Below are 13,274 nucleotides of genomic sequence, written 5' to 3'. Positions count from 1 at the left end.
GCGGCGAGGGGCGAACAGCGTGCAACACCCAGTTTTACCGCACCTGTTTCATGCTTTAGTTTTACCGACAATATTCATTCCTTTAAAAAAATGTGAGAATGTTAGCCATCAAAGCAGCAGAAAAACAAACTATCCTGTGTTATAATGCAATTAAATGCAAAGCTGCAAGCGAGCTGGACAAGAATGACGAAATTAATCCCTGGAGAAGGGGAACAAGGGGGACAAAGGACAAACATAAATCTCCAAACAACAGCTAGGTGACTGGTGAGCGACCGAAAAAAATCCGCCTGGTCCGGGTATCGAACCCGGGACCTCTCCATTACTAGTGGAGCGCTCTACTAACTGAGCTAACCAGGGGTTAGACATCAGTAGAGCAAACGGGTTTTATCAGCTGCCACCAGTCTAAAGGGGTGTCCAAACAGGACACTACAAAACTCACGACTCCGGCAAATCGTAAAAATTGAAGCGGGCGCTTCTATTTTTACGGTCTGTCGGAGTCGTGAAAATGTTTGCAGGAGCCGTGAAAATTTTTACGATCACGACTGCTCTCCTCTTCAGATTGACGTCACACGCCACCTGCGTCTGGCTCACCTCGCCAACGCCCTCGCGTACCGCCGTCGCCTCGGCTCGAAGGCCAAGGAGGTCCGGCTTCGGGTGGATTTGGGACATTCCTGCGTCGAAGGGTGCGTTTCGCCCGCCTCGGATCTGCTTTCTATGTCGAGATTCACTTTCGTCGTGATGGCGTCCGATGCGGTTCCGTATTGTGAGCGGAGGCCTTGAGCAATTGACCGACAGCGAACAGAGCGTGTGAGTGGCTCTCCGGACCCACGTGATAAGCAGGGCAAGGCCGCCGTGGAGGAAGCGAGGGGGAGATTTGACGGAGGGAAGTTTCCCCCCGGGAAGAATTGACGGAGGGAAATTTCCCTCCGACGGCCGGAAGCGGATCGCGGCAGAGCGCGGCACGATTTGCCGGAGTCGTGAGTTTTGTAGTGTCCTGTTTGGACACCCCTTAACAACACCCGGACCAGGCGGACTTTTTCGGTCGCTCACCAGTCACCTAGATGTTGTTTGGAGATTTATGTTTGTCCTTTGTCCCCCTTGTTCCCCTTCTCCAGGGATTAATTTCGTCATTCTTGTTCAGCTCGCTTGCACCTTTGCATTTAATTGTATTATAATATAACCTTAAATTTGCAAGCTTCACCCCTGTTGGTGTTAGACTGGTGGCAGCTGATAAAACCTGTTTGCTCTACTGACGTCTAACCCCTGGTTAGCCCAGTTGGTAGAGCGCTCCACTTGTAATGGAGAGGTCCCGGGTTTGATACCCGGACCAGGCGGATTTTTTCGGTCGTTCACCAGTCACCTAGCTGTTGTTTGGAGATTTATGTTTGTCCTTTGTTCCCCTTCTCCAGGGATTAATTTCGTCATTCGTTATCCTGTGTTACACACAAAAAAAAGAAAACGGAACTTTTAAGCAAACAATGAAACCTACGGTTCGAAAATTCTGATGCAGACAGCCAGGCAACACGGAAACAACTGCCGGGAAAATGGACACGGAGCGACAAAATATTGGGAAAACCTAAAACAAAGAAAAGTGATATCTGAAAGCAGGTGTCATAAATACATGACTGTGAAGATGCCAGTGCAAAGAGGGAAGGCAAAAACACTTTCAGTATGAGCATGTTACGAATTTTCTGCAAGTTTCGTCAATGCAGTTCAGAAGGGGCATTCAAAATGGATACAGCACCAATCTATAGCGAAAATTGCTGGGCAGAGCGAGGCATTCAACTAACGACGTCCCAACCGGTAGCAGCAAATTTCGCGGTGTATACACAGACTCGGCAATTAGTTCCCCACCGAGGTAACTGCTAAAATGAGGTCTTAGCACTGTAAAGGATGTCAAAACAAAAATCTTGGAAAAGTTACTCCACACTACTTAATTCACACACTTCCATTTGACTACAATCGACTGAGACAAGACCAGTTTTCAAGGCTCTTGTGACTGCTTACAACCGGTTGCACAGCAGTGCAGTAAGTTGTAAACCCTCACAAGAGGCTCAAAAACGAGTTTCTTTGGTCATAAGCAGTCACAAGCATGCCGGACCAGCCGTTACTTTAGTACCATAATCTGCAGCAGCTGAAAGAAACAAGTGTAAAAGTCAAAACTGTCGACCTTTTTGTTTTTTAATAATCAAGATGGAATTTAGGTCGTACATTAACTTTTAGCACGATTACATCTTCCTTCCCCATAGAAAAGAGTAGTATAAAAAAAAACAACGAAGACATTTTTACAAACATATTAGACCTTGTCTCAAGAAGAATACATCGAACAAGTTCAAGGGAGCTTGGAACAAGCAATAGAAAATGACCCAATGTAGATACAGGTGCAGAACACAGAGTAGCTGCTTTGAAATTCATTAGGCAATTTCTCCCATTCATTAACCCAGCCTCCAGATCACAGCTGGAGAAGAATCATATCCTACACACAATACGTTTGTGCGATGACAAATTATGGCATTCGGACGAAAGGCTGCAGAGCATTGCCAAAGAGTCTGACTGTATAGCCAACCAAGCTGGAAAAATGATAGAGACTTCTTGGATATTGCTGGCATTTGAAAGGCCTACCTGCTGCAGGCTTTAAGCCAATGCCCTTAGGGTTTGTTAACCTAGTGCATTAGCATGTGCCCAATGAGGCAAGGCCGTTTAGAAAATGGCCTGGAATGCTGCTGGGATTTGTGATGCTTCTAATGCATAAGCACTTCATTGCGGTGAGCTTCACTATAAAGCTGAGCAAAGGCCTTGGGACCTATTTTGCACTGAGTTATATGCATACTTTGATTGAAAAGGCATTGTTTTGCACGAGCTAAATTACACATGGGGCAGACTAAACTTATGGGCCAACCACAAGGCATTCCATATGTGTGCATTTGGTTCTGGAGTATAAACAACTACACTGACCAAAGCTTTTAGGGCATTGTTTGCACTTGTATTGTTTTTAAGGTGATAAAAATCTCTTAACTTTTTATTTTTTATTATTTTGCTGAAATTTAGCATACTGATGCATCTTAGTGGTGATTTTAAACATACAATTAGTCTTCAGGTAGCTTTACTAGATCCCGAGTTATCAATATGGAATTTTAATTAGGTGCTTCTTACACATTGTTAGTGTCTAATTAAGGCTTTAGAACTAAATAATTAAAATGATTGTATGACATAAAGCAACAGAAATAGCATCACTGCACAAAGCATGTCTTGGTGAATGCAATTCTATAAGCAGTTGATATATTCTAAAGAATTTTATGCTAACCACCCATAATGAGGGCCTAGTTAAAATTATGAATTTATTGATAGCTCAGGATATAGTAAAGCTATCTGAAAACTCATTGTGTATTTGAAATCACCATTGGAAAATACATCAGTATACTAAATTTCAACACGATAAATGAAAAATTAAGAAAGTTAAAGACCCTCATTCCCCCTAGAACACTGTTTTTGATAATGGTGGATCAGACTAGTATTATGAGAAAAGGCTCTGGGGGCACTGCTTGCACTTAAATGACTTCACCTGTATGTGTTAGATTATGGTTTTGTGGAGAGGAATTTTGAGCAGACTAGGGGGCGCTGCTTGCACTTAAATGGCTTTTCACCAGTGAGTTTGATTGATTTCTCAGAGCAGTATTTTCAGCAAAGGCTCGGGTGCACTGCTTGCACTTTAATGGCTCTTCACCAGTGTGTGTTCGATTATCGCTTTGAAGATGGGAATTTGTAGCAAAGGCTTGGGGGCACTGCTTTCACTTAAATGGCTTTTCACCTGCGTGTGCTCTGTTGTGGTAAGACAGACTCCTACTCTGAGAAAAAGCTTTGGGGCACTGCTTGCACTTAAAAGGCTTTTCACCAGTGTGTGTTCGATTATGATTTCTCAGAGCAGCATTTTCAGCGAAGGCTCGGGGGCACTGCTTGCACTTAAATGGCTTTTCACCAGTGTGTGTTCGATTATGTTTTCTCAGAGCAGTTTGTTCAGCAAAGGCTCGGGGGCACTGTTTGCACTTAAATGGCTTTTCACCAGTGTGTGTTCGATTATGGTTTTGAAGATGGGAATTTTCAGCAAAAGCTTGGGGGCACTGCTTGCACTTGAATGGCTTTTCACCAGTGTGGGTTCGATTATGAATTTTCAGGGATGAACTTCCAGCAAAGGCTTTGGGGCACTGCTTGCACTTATATGGCTTTTCACCTGTGTGTGTACGATTGTGGTGGGCCAGCCTGCTACTGTCAGCAAAGGCTTTGGAGCACCACTTGCACTTGGATGGCTTTTCACCAGTGTGCATTCGATTATGCCTTCGCAGATAAGAATATTGAGCAAAGGCTCGGGGGCACTGCTTGCACTTAAATGGCTTTTCACCAGTGTGTAGTTGATTATGACGACACAGTTCAGAATTTTTAACAAAGGCTTGGGGGCATTGCAAGCACTTAAATGGCTTTTCACCGGTGTGCAAATAATTATGGTAGGTCAGAAGGGAATTACGAGCAAACTCTTCGGGGCAAAGCTTGCACTTAAATGGCTTTTCACCTGTGTGTGTTCGGTTGTGGTAGATCAGATCTTTACTATGAACAAAGGCTTTGGGGCATTGCATGCACTGAAATGACTTTTCACCTGTGTGTGTTCGATTATGTCTTTGCAGAGAAGAATTTTTAGCAAAGGCTTTGGTGCACTTCATGCATCTAAATGGCTTTTCACCAGTGTGCAAATGATTATAGTAGGTCAGAAGGGAATTACAAGCAAACTCTTTGGGACAAAGCTTCCACTTAAATGGCTTTTCACCTGTGTGTGTTCGACTATGGTACATCAGACTTTTCTTCCAAGCGAAGGCTTTGGGGCATTGCATGCACTTAAATTGTTTTTCACCAGCATGTGTTCGATTATGACAGGTCAGAAGGGAATTATAAGCAAACTCTTGGGAGCAAAGCTTGCACTTAAATGGCTTTTCACTCTTGTGGTTCCCAGTGTTGCTGAGCACTTGGGATGAGCCAGACATGGGAGGATGCTGGCACTTGGATTGTTCATCACCATGGGCAGCCAGATGGCTCAAAATTGCATGCTGATCTCTGGTGACATAGGTGCAGGAACAGCATCCGAACCAGATGTCCTCGGTGACTTTCAGGGGGCAGCTGGCTTCCCCTAACCATCTGACTCCATCACCTACAAGAAAATACCATATGTATTGACACACAAGGAAAGCCCAACCAAGATCCAGATGCAGCTGTCCTGTTTAATAATTTGCTGCAATTTGAATTCGATTCACACAAGCACTCATTTGCAACTGGCACCATTAAGGGGAGTCTCCAGCCTTTTAAAGGACACATGCAAAGGAAAAAAAAAATTTTTTAGACAGCTTAGATGGAAAAAGGATGTCATAAAACGATTTTACAACGAAGAAACAAAATTTTTAGAGCTATATTTACGGCGCTATACGAATTTGTAGTTGGCGCTCGCGGTGGTAGGCCCGCGCGCCGCCGCGCTGCGTCGCCGCCGCACGCTGAGCGTTGTGCGAACGCCGCTTCAACGCGTTTCTCAACGCCACCGTCGCCGCCGCCGCACAAGTTCGTCTGCTTCGGGGCGCCGCCGCCGTCGTCTGACTGGCGCACAGGTCTATCACGTCTGCTTGCGCTTTTTCAGGGGTTCCCTTTGGGCTCTAAAAGTTACTTATTCGTCTTGGTTTTTTGTTATACTTCAAACAAAGATGAATAAGTTACTTTTAGAGGCCATAGGAAGCTTCCAAAAGAGCACAAGCACCACGTGATAAATAAAGACCAGTCACGTGATAAATACAAACCACTTTTCCACGGTGCCCGCGGGCGCCAACTACAAATTCGTTTTGCGCCGTAAATATAGCTCGAAAAATTTTTTTTCTTCGTTGTAAAATCGTTTTATGGCGGCCTTTTTCCACCTAAGCCGTTTAAAAAAAATGTTTTTTTCCTTTGCATGTGTCCTTTAAGGAGAACCGGCACGACGAGGCTTCTCACGTCGCTCACAAAAGTCCACTGTGCGTCCTCTTCGACCTCACACCGTTTTAAAGAATTTGAGATTGCTGAAAGGGCCCAAAGAACTTCAAACTTGAAAGTGAAGCGTTGTCTGCTTACAGCGATGGGTGGCAGACGCAGGCACGGAAAAGAGTGTTTGATCACGGAATGCGGGCGACACGACACTTCAGGTCGGGATGATTCGGAGGCGTGTGACAAACTCGAGTTGCAGGACGACTCCATCTTTGACGTCACTGCACTGCTGTGGGTCACACAGAAACTTTAAATTCGGCTTTGGGAAACTTTTTTTACTTAACAAATACTGTAAACTATTTATTGTTCGCGGGCTCAATATTTCGCGATTTAGGTGAAAGCTGAAGTTTTGGAATAATTCGTGTTTTCATTTTCGCAAAGCAGTGGGATCTCAATCTAGACTCCAATGAGATTACATTTTACCGGAATTGTTCGCGGGACTTATTTTTCGCAAATTGTAGACGATTCGAGAAATTTGCGAAAATTAGGTCCTCGCGAAAATGAAGTCATTTACAGTACTTAGTTCCAAACTTCTGAATCTGGAGGGTAATATCCAAGCACTGGTTTTAAAGGGTCCACTAAACGAATTTTAGGCCAGGATAAATGAATTTAGATTGAGATTTTACTAATACCATATTGTTTAGTGGACAAAAAGAAAGAAGGTAGAAAGTCAAAAGCCTGACTTTCAGTAAGAAAATTTGAAAATACAGAAGACTATTTCGTACCTCCTACCCCTCGAAAGCTCTCTGCCTTTTCACTGTGAAACATCCATGGTACCCAAATTGTGTCACCCGGCCCAAACGCACGTCACGCGACACTGGACCTCACTTATTCCCTTCACCCCTGAGCTAACAGTGCAGTGGAAGCTGTGCGCTTGCCGGACCAATCAGCTGCCTCCCTTGCATCAGGTGACCTCGTTCTCAGGTGGGTATGCGCGAGGGCGTGTGATCAAGTGGCAAAAATGTGGCTGGCCAAACGAGCACGTAGCTTCCACAGCACTGTCTGCTTCGGGGTGAACGGATTGCGGAAGGCAACTTCTGTTCCAAGTTTTGAGCGACAGGCTAATCTTCTAGGAGGAGAATGGTGGTGTTTGGGTACACAAACAAGAATCCCAGCAAGAGGGGTTTCCCTCCTTTCAGTCTTCTTGAACTGTTTGGTACAATGCGCAATTTGTGAGTTAAGGAGAGAACTTAATAAGGAAAAAGTTGAAAAACCTTTTCAAGTCCTTTCGGATTGAAAAAAAGATTTTGACCTGTCAGTGCCCCTTTAAGGAGAAAGATACAGGGCAGCATAAGACACACACAGGGCTAGACTTGAATATGCAGATAAAATGTGCCCTATATGTAAAGAGGAGGGAAACATTTGAACTTGCGATTCTAAAATGTAAGAAGCTTAGAGCTGCCCTTCCCAAAGGGGCGACAGACATACCAGGTGCCCCGAGTTTCGCTGCAGAAGATGGAAGAGTGGATTACAGTAAAGTAGACGCAATAATTAGGAGGTTAGAGTACCGGTAGAAATTATCTGGGGAAAACTGAACGAAGAACTAAGTAGCACAGATGGGGGACAGGAGGAAGATTGAGACTCCCTCCTTCGTGTCTCTGGAGCAGGGTCTCAACCCTGTGCCCCAGTGGGTCTGGTGTTGGAGCGACGCCAACTAAAGATTGGCGACTCCCTCGATGGGGGAATGAGAAGGAGGTGCGCGTATCTTGTTTGTTTGTTTTTTTCGCCGTTTCCTTAAAAAATACATGCAAAGGAAAACAATTTTTTTTTGGACAGCCAGGATGGGAAAAGAAAGTCATAAATACATAAATAAAACAAATTTACAACGAACAAGAAAATTTTTACATCTATATTTACGGCACGAAACGAATTTGTAGTTAGCGCCCGCGGGCACCCTTGGAAAAGTGGCCGCTATTTATCGCGTGACTGGCCGCTATTTATCACATATGGCTTGCACTCTTTGGAAGCTTCCTATGGTCTCTAAAAGTTACTTATTAATCTTCGTTTGAAGTACAACAAAAAATGAATATTATTAATAACTTTTAGAGCCTAGAGGAAGCTCCTGAAAGAGCTCAAGCACCACGTGATAGACCCGCGTGCCGGTCAGAAATAACAGTGGAGGCACGCCGGAGTGTTCCCTTCCGGCGGCTGCGGCGTAGAGAGACGCATTTAACCAGCAGCAATCCTAAAAAAATCTAAATTTTTTAGGATCGAAGCTCCTTAGGGTCTAGCCCTGTCTGGCGTCCGTGCTCACATCGATTGCTATCCCATCTGTCCTCTTAAAAAAAGAAAAAAATGTTTACGCAGTCGACAGGATTCAAACCTGTGCGGGGAGACCCCAACGGATTTCTAGTCCATCGCCTTAACCACTCAGCCACGACTGTGGGACGAGTAGGGGGCTCTGAAATGAGGTAGTAACTCAAGAGCTGGGGATGTGATAGATGAAACGTTGCATGTAGCCACTCAACGTCTATACAGGAGAGCGCGCTGCGGTCAAATGCGTGTATAATCGCGTTAACCTTTGCATGCATTGGCTCAACATCTATAGACGAGAGGGCGCTCCGGTCAAATGCTTAACTGCGTATATAACCACTATCCATACCACAGATTCTCTTTTTGACATGGACCGTTTACTTAAGCGGTGGAGATACGTTCCCACGGCTTCTAGCGGATCCAAGCTGATCCACCAGGAGAACCACTGGCTCTGCATTTCACCGACCATAAAGCAGTAATAATGAAGTCGAAACGCAACCCGGAACTCAGCACTACCTATGAGCAATCAAAAAACATCAGCACCATCAGCACTACCTATGAACAATAAAATCAGTATCATCAGCACCAGAGCTTCAACCCCAATCAACATCATTCACCATGTGGAGATGCGGTCATTTTTTTTCTTCGTAAATTTGTTTTATGACAATCTTTTTCCATCTAGGCTGTTTAAAACATTTTTTTTCCTTTGCATTTGTCCTTCAAAGGTCATCCCAGCAGTCACCCCCAAACCTGGTGATATTTACAGAACTGCATTGGCTAAAAAGGGGCAGAATCACATATTTGTTTTTAGTTTCGGTGGCACAAGCTAAGGCCCGTTTTAAAGGGTAGAGCTGTTAATATGCATCCTTCCATTCATCCAGATTTTGACCAAACATGTAAACAAGGTATTCTTATATAATTAACCAAAGGCAAAACTTCCTGAGCCTAAGAGTACTTTCAATTGGACTGCGCTTTGTCTATGTTTCAATGAGCAAGAGTTGGCAGCGCATCTCTAAAGTGTTTGTTCATGTAGAATAGGAAAGGGTATGTCAAAAGGATAGACCATGGATCGATGAGTGCACCAAAATCATACGAGGCCAAGGATAAGCACAGTTGCCCATTTGGCCTTTGTGCTCAAAGTTACGTGTCCCTATGCCACAGCGCATTGGAAACCAGGTCATTTACACGGGAGACATTCAACAAAACAGGAAGCAAATCAGTTGACGCTTTTGTAATTATTTTGTGAACGGGAAGCGAGTGTGTGCACCAGCTCACGTCACTTCGTTATCTGCCTGCGTGTCGTGACGGTTAAGGCTGGTCAAATGCTACTACCAGCAACTCGGCGGGTATTCAGCGGGTTGGCTGTTTGCCCAGCAACCTTGTGCCCTGATCCGTTTTTAAGGAGGTTTCTTATTCATACTCCCGCTTCCAACTGTCTTTTCGCTCAATTTTTAGCCCTTCTGGCAGGCGATTTCTGCTTGTTATGTTATGTTTTTGTGGCCGTAGTTTCTAAGTGCTCTTCGGCGATTGCGCATGGAGATGACTCTCTGCTCGCTCAAGTGCATGGTGGTGCCGAAGGTGGCATTCACAGGACGCCATAATTCAGTCAGTTCCTGCTCAGCGCGAGATTATGATTAGCTTTCACAACGCTTCTACAACATGCATTGCACACCACTAAGATTGTAGTTCTCAGAAAAGAAGTGGGGGCTCGTTTTGACGCCTGCGTTCGACGTGGCAAACTCTTTTCGTCCAGGAACTTTGACTGTGTAATAATATTTGCCACAAATGTTTCATATCTGCAATGAAAAGCAGCAAACCAGCAGTAGCATCTTACCTGACTGATTGAAACTGTTCTTTAAAGGGCAACTCCGCTCAATTTCGATATAATGAGTGATTTCGAATTAAAAAGCCCTTGTAAAAGACACTACATCGTTTGCTTCGCGAAAAATAGGATATATATTTTTAAATCTAATTTTAAACACGAGCGGAAATCGAAACCGAAACTACGGCTCCGTCCGGCAACATTGGCCTCGGGTCGCCAAGTACATGGCCATCACATGGTACGAGATGTCACGTGATCCTCGGCCCAACGACGGGCGGGATGGGGGCGGGCGTGCGGCAGGCACGAGTGTCGTCTGCACCGCACTCTTCGCCACGTTTTGGTGTCTACGGCATTCGACGTCTGCACAACTGCGGCATAAGTCTGCGACTCTGCGCACGTGGTGTCCATGGTGTGGAGGCGTTAGTTAAACATATTTCAGACAACATTCCATAGTATATAAATATAGAGATATAGATATATATGTGCATGTGTGTGTGTCTGTATGTGTGTATATATATGCGTGGTTTCATTTGGATTCAGGCAACGAGGTGCAGTCGAATTCTTTATTCTGCCTCAAATTTTTAAATCTCCTGGCACATGTTCCAAGAAGAACAATCCTTTGTATTTTAATGTCCTGACATGTTTAGTTTCTGAGAAAAAAAAATCTCAAAGAAGCGGGAAAGAACGGCGAGGTTTTGACGATTGTCATATGTGGCGTTTCTGAATCAGTCTCAATCTCAAAATATTCAAAAGAGGGTGTCTATATTTTTTCAGTGTGATATATATGGAAGTAAGTAAAACAACATTATAACTACTATTTATTATTCGTTGCTACAATTTTTGAAAAAATCCCTAAACATGCCTCCGCGAACAACTGTGACCTAAATTGCAGATTTTTTTTGTCGACTATGTTTACTATTGCTTTTAAAATAATACCACGTGAAGAACTTTTTATTGCCTCCCAAATTAAGCAAAGTTTGTGCCTTTATGATGTACGAGTACTGAGAAATAAAAATATGAAACAGAGAAGGTTTTCACTTTTTGTTCAATTTCAGCACGCTGTTAAAAAAGCATTTTTAATTTTTTTCTTTTTCTCGTGTTACATTCTCTTCACACCCTTCTTTTACCCAAAATACATTCCGTTAGAGGTATTTGCACTGGTTTTGAGTTTTAAGCCTCTAAACATGCTATAATATAGCAAATGCCAATGGTGGGTATTGACGATTGTCGTGTGAGGCGTTTTTCAACCACTCTCAATCTCAAAGTATTAAAAAGAGAGCTTCTATATTTCTTATTGTTATATATATGCAAGTCGGTAGAACGCTATTCCAACTACTATATATTATTCGTCGATCCAATCTTTGTAAAAATCCCCAAACATGGATCCGTGAACAACTGTGACCAAAACTGCGGATTTTTTTTTTTGTGTCGATTTTGTTTAGTATTGATTTTAAAATAATGCCACGTGTAGAACCTTTCATTGCCTTCCAAATTAAGTAAAATTTGTGCGTCTATCATGTGTGAGTACTGAGAAATAAATTATGAAACAGAGGTTTTCACGTTTCATTCAATTTCAGCTCGCTATATAAAAATTTTTTTTTCCCTTTGTTCTTTTTACACCTTTTTTTTACCCAGAAAACATTCCATTAGAGGTATATTCACTGGTTTTGAGTTTTAAGCCTCTAAATATGCTAAAAAATGATTCTGTTCTGTTATCAACATGAATTTCACATTAAAAATGTAAAATTTCACATTTAAAAATCTAGGTTTCCAATAGGAAGTGTATTTTACTCTAATGTTTTACAATATTATACTTTGATATTTCTAACATAGTATAGATTATGTAGTGCTTAAAGTTTAGGCTTGAGGCCTCTCCAATCAAGCCACCGGCGGAAATTGCCTGAAAACCCACTTTCAGCAGTTGCGAATTTTAAAGTGTTCAGACGTTTGGAATTGCAAACTTGCTTTTATACGCCTAACGACATCAATGTCTTTTATATGATTATCTATTAAACGTCCCTTAGATTATTATAATAAAGAATAAAATATACAGATGTAACCCATAAACACACCATCAGCATTTACTTTTTTAGCATATTTAGAGGCTTAAAACTCAAAAACAGTGCATATACCTCTAACGGAATGTATGCTGGCTAAAAGAAGGGTGTGAAAAAAACGCAACACAAGAAAAATAAAAAAAAAAATTGTTTGTTTTAATACAGCTGAGGAAAGTGAACAAAATGTGAAAACATCTGTTCCATATTTATTCCTCAGTGCTCGTACATGATAAAAACAGAAACTTTGCTTAATTTGGAAGGCGATGAAAGGTTCTACGTGTGGTATTATTTTAAAAACAAAACTAAACATAGTCGACTCAAAAAACAAATCCGCAGTTGTTCGCGGAGGCATGTTTGGGGATTTTTACAAAGATTGGATTGACGAATAAGAAATAGTAACTCGAATGTCGTTTTACCAGCTTGCGTATATATATAACAATAAATTGCTGGTTGCGTTTGACCGTATTTGATAGATGTTCGCCGAGTTGGGCGAAATGGTTTTCTTTAGTGCCAATGGGAGCTGCGGTAAGAAACGTTCAGCCTTTCCACTCTCGTGAAGAAGGAAGACCAGTGGAGCTGTACTCGATACACTGTGTGCTTCTTCGTCGTCGTTTTGTTTTTCACGCTGTTTCCTACGACGAATTCCTACCAACGTGCCCAAGTATCCATTCTTCTCTTATAGACCGACACGCTGTTTACAAACAAGCCGGCATTTGCCCACACCTGGTGTGGGCACTGCACATGCGCGGAAACCAGGTTCGCGTGAACGGAAGCGTCTGCGCATGGGCAGTACCGTCAACAGCGCCACCGCAGCTGCGCGACGTCAGGGCTGCGTGTTGGTCTATAGCTGGAGCCTGGAAAGGTTGGCACGATCTACGAGCGATGGCGGAAACCATACTGGTTGTGTGCTTGCCGCTGTTGCTTATACACCAACTCATGTTTACAAACAAACCGGAGCGCCCCTAGCGGACGCCACCGACGCCGCGCATGCGCAGTGGACGGTGGGCAAGAGGCTCGCCGTCGCCGATAAACAAACCATTGAATTGCATTGTTTTCGGCGTCGGTGGGAGTCCCCGTGCTCTTTTTCGCGTAGG

At 43.3% G+C, this 13,274-nt stretch overlaps 1 protein-coding gene and 1 non-coding gene across 2 annotated transcripts; both read right to left on the bottom strand.

The window, feature by feature from the left end:
* Nucleotides 1-284: 284 nt before the first annotated feature.
* Trnat-agu lies at nt 285-357 on the bottom strand. The gene has a single exon. It is a non-coding gene; the product is annotated as a tRNA-Thr (tRNA).
* Nucleotides 358-3,489: 3,132 nt separating this feature from the next.
* On the bottom strand, nt 3,490-5,189 carry LOC120849301 (zinc finger protein 709-like). The gene has a single exon (XM_040221505.1). It carries the CDS (start codon nt 5,028-5,030, stop codon nt 3,789-3,791), a length of 1,242 nt encoding a protein of 413 aa, XP_040077439.1. The 5' UTR covers nt 5,031-5,189; the 3' UTR covers nt 3,490-3,788.
* Between the last annotated feature and the right edge of the window lie 8,085 nt (nt 5,190-13,274).

This window comes from Ixodes scapularis, unplaced genomic scaffold (genome assembly GCF_016920785.2).
Source record: "Ixodes scapularis isolate PalLabHiFi unplaced genomic scaffold, ASM1692078v2 PGA_scaffold6__148_contigs__length_123643588, whole genome shotgun sequence".
NCBI lineage: Eukaryota > Metazoa > Arthropoda > Arachnida > Ixodida > Ixodidae > Ixodes > Ixodes scapularis.
The sequence above is the reverse complement of the archived record's forward strand: the minus strand, read 5'-3'. Positions and strand labels throughout refer to the sequence as shown.

Excerpts from the sequence above, each read along its gene's own strand:
- LOC120849301 (XM_040221505.1), bottom strand. The coding sequence starts at position 5,030 with ATGTCTGGCTCATCCCAAGTGCTCAGCAACACTGGGAACCACAAGAGT.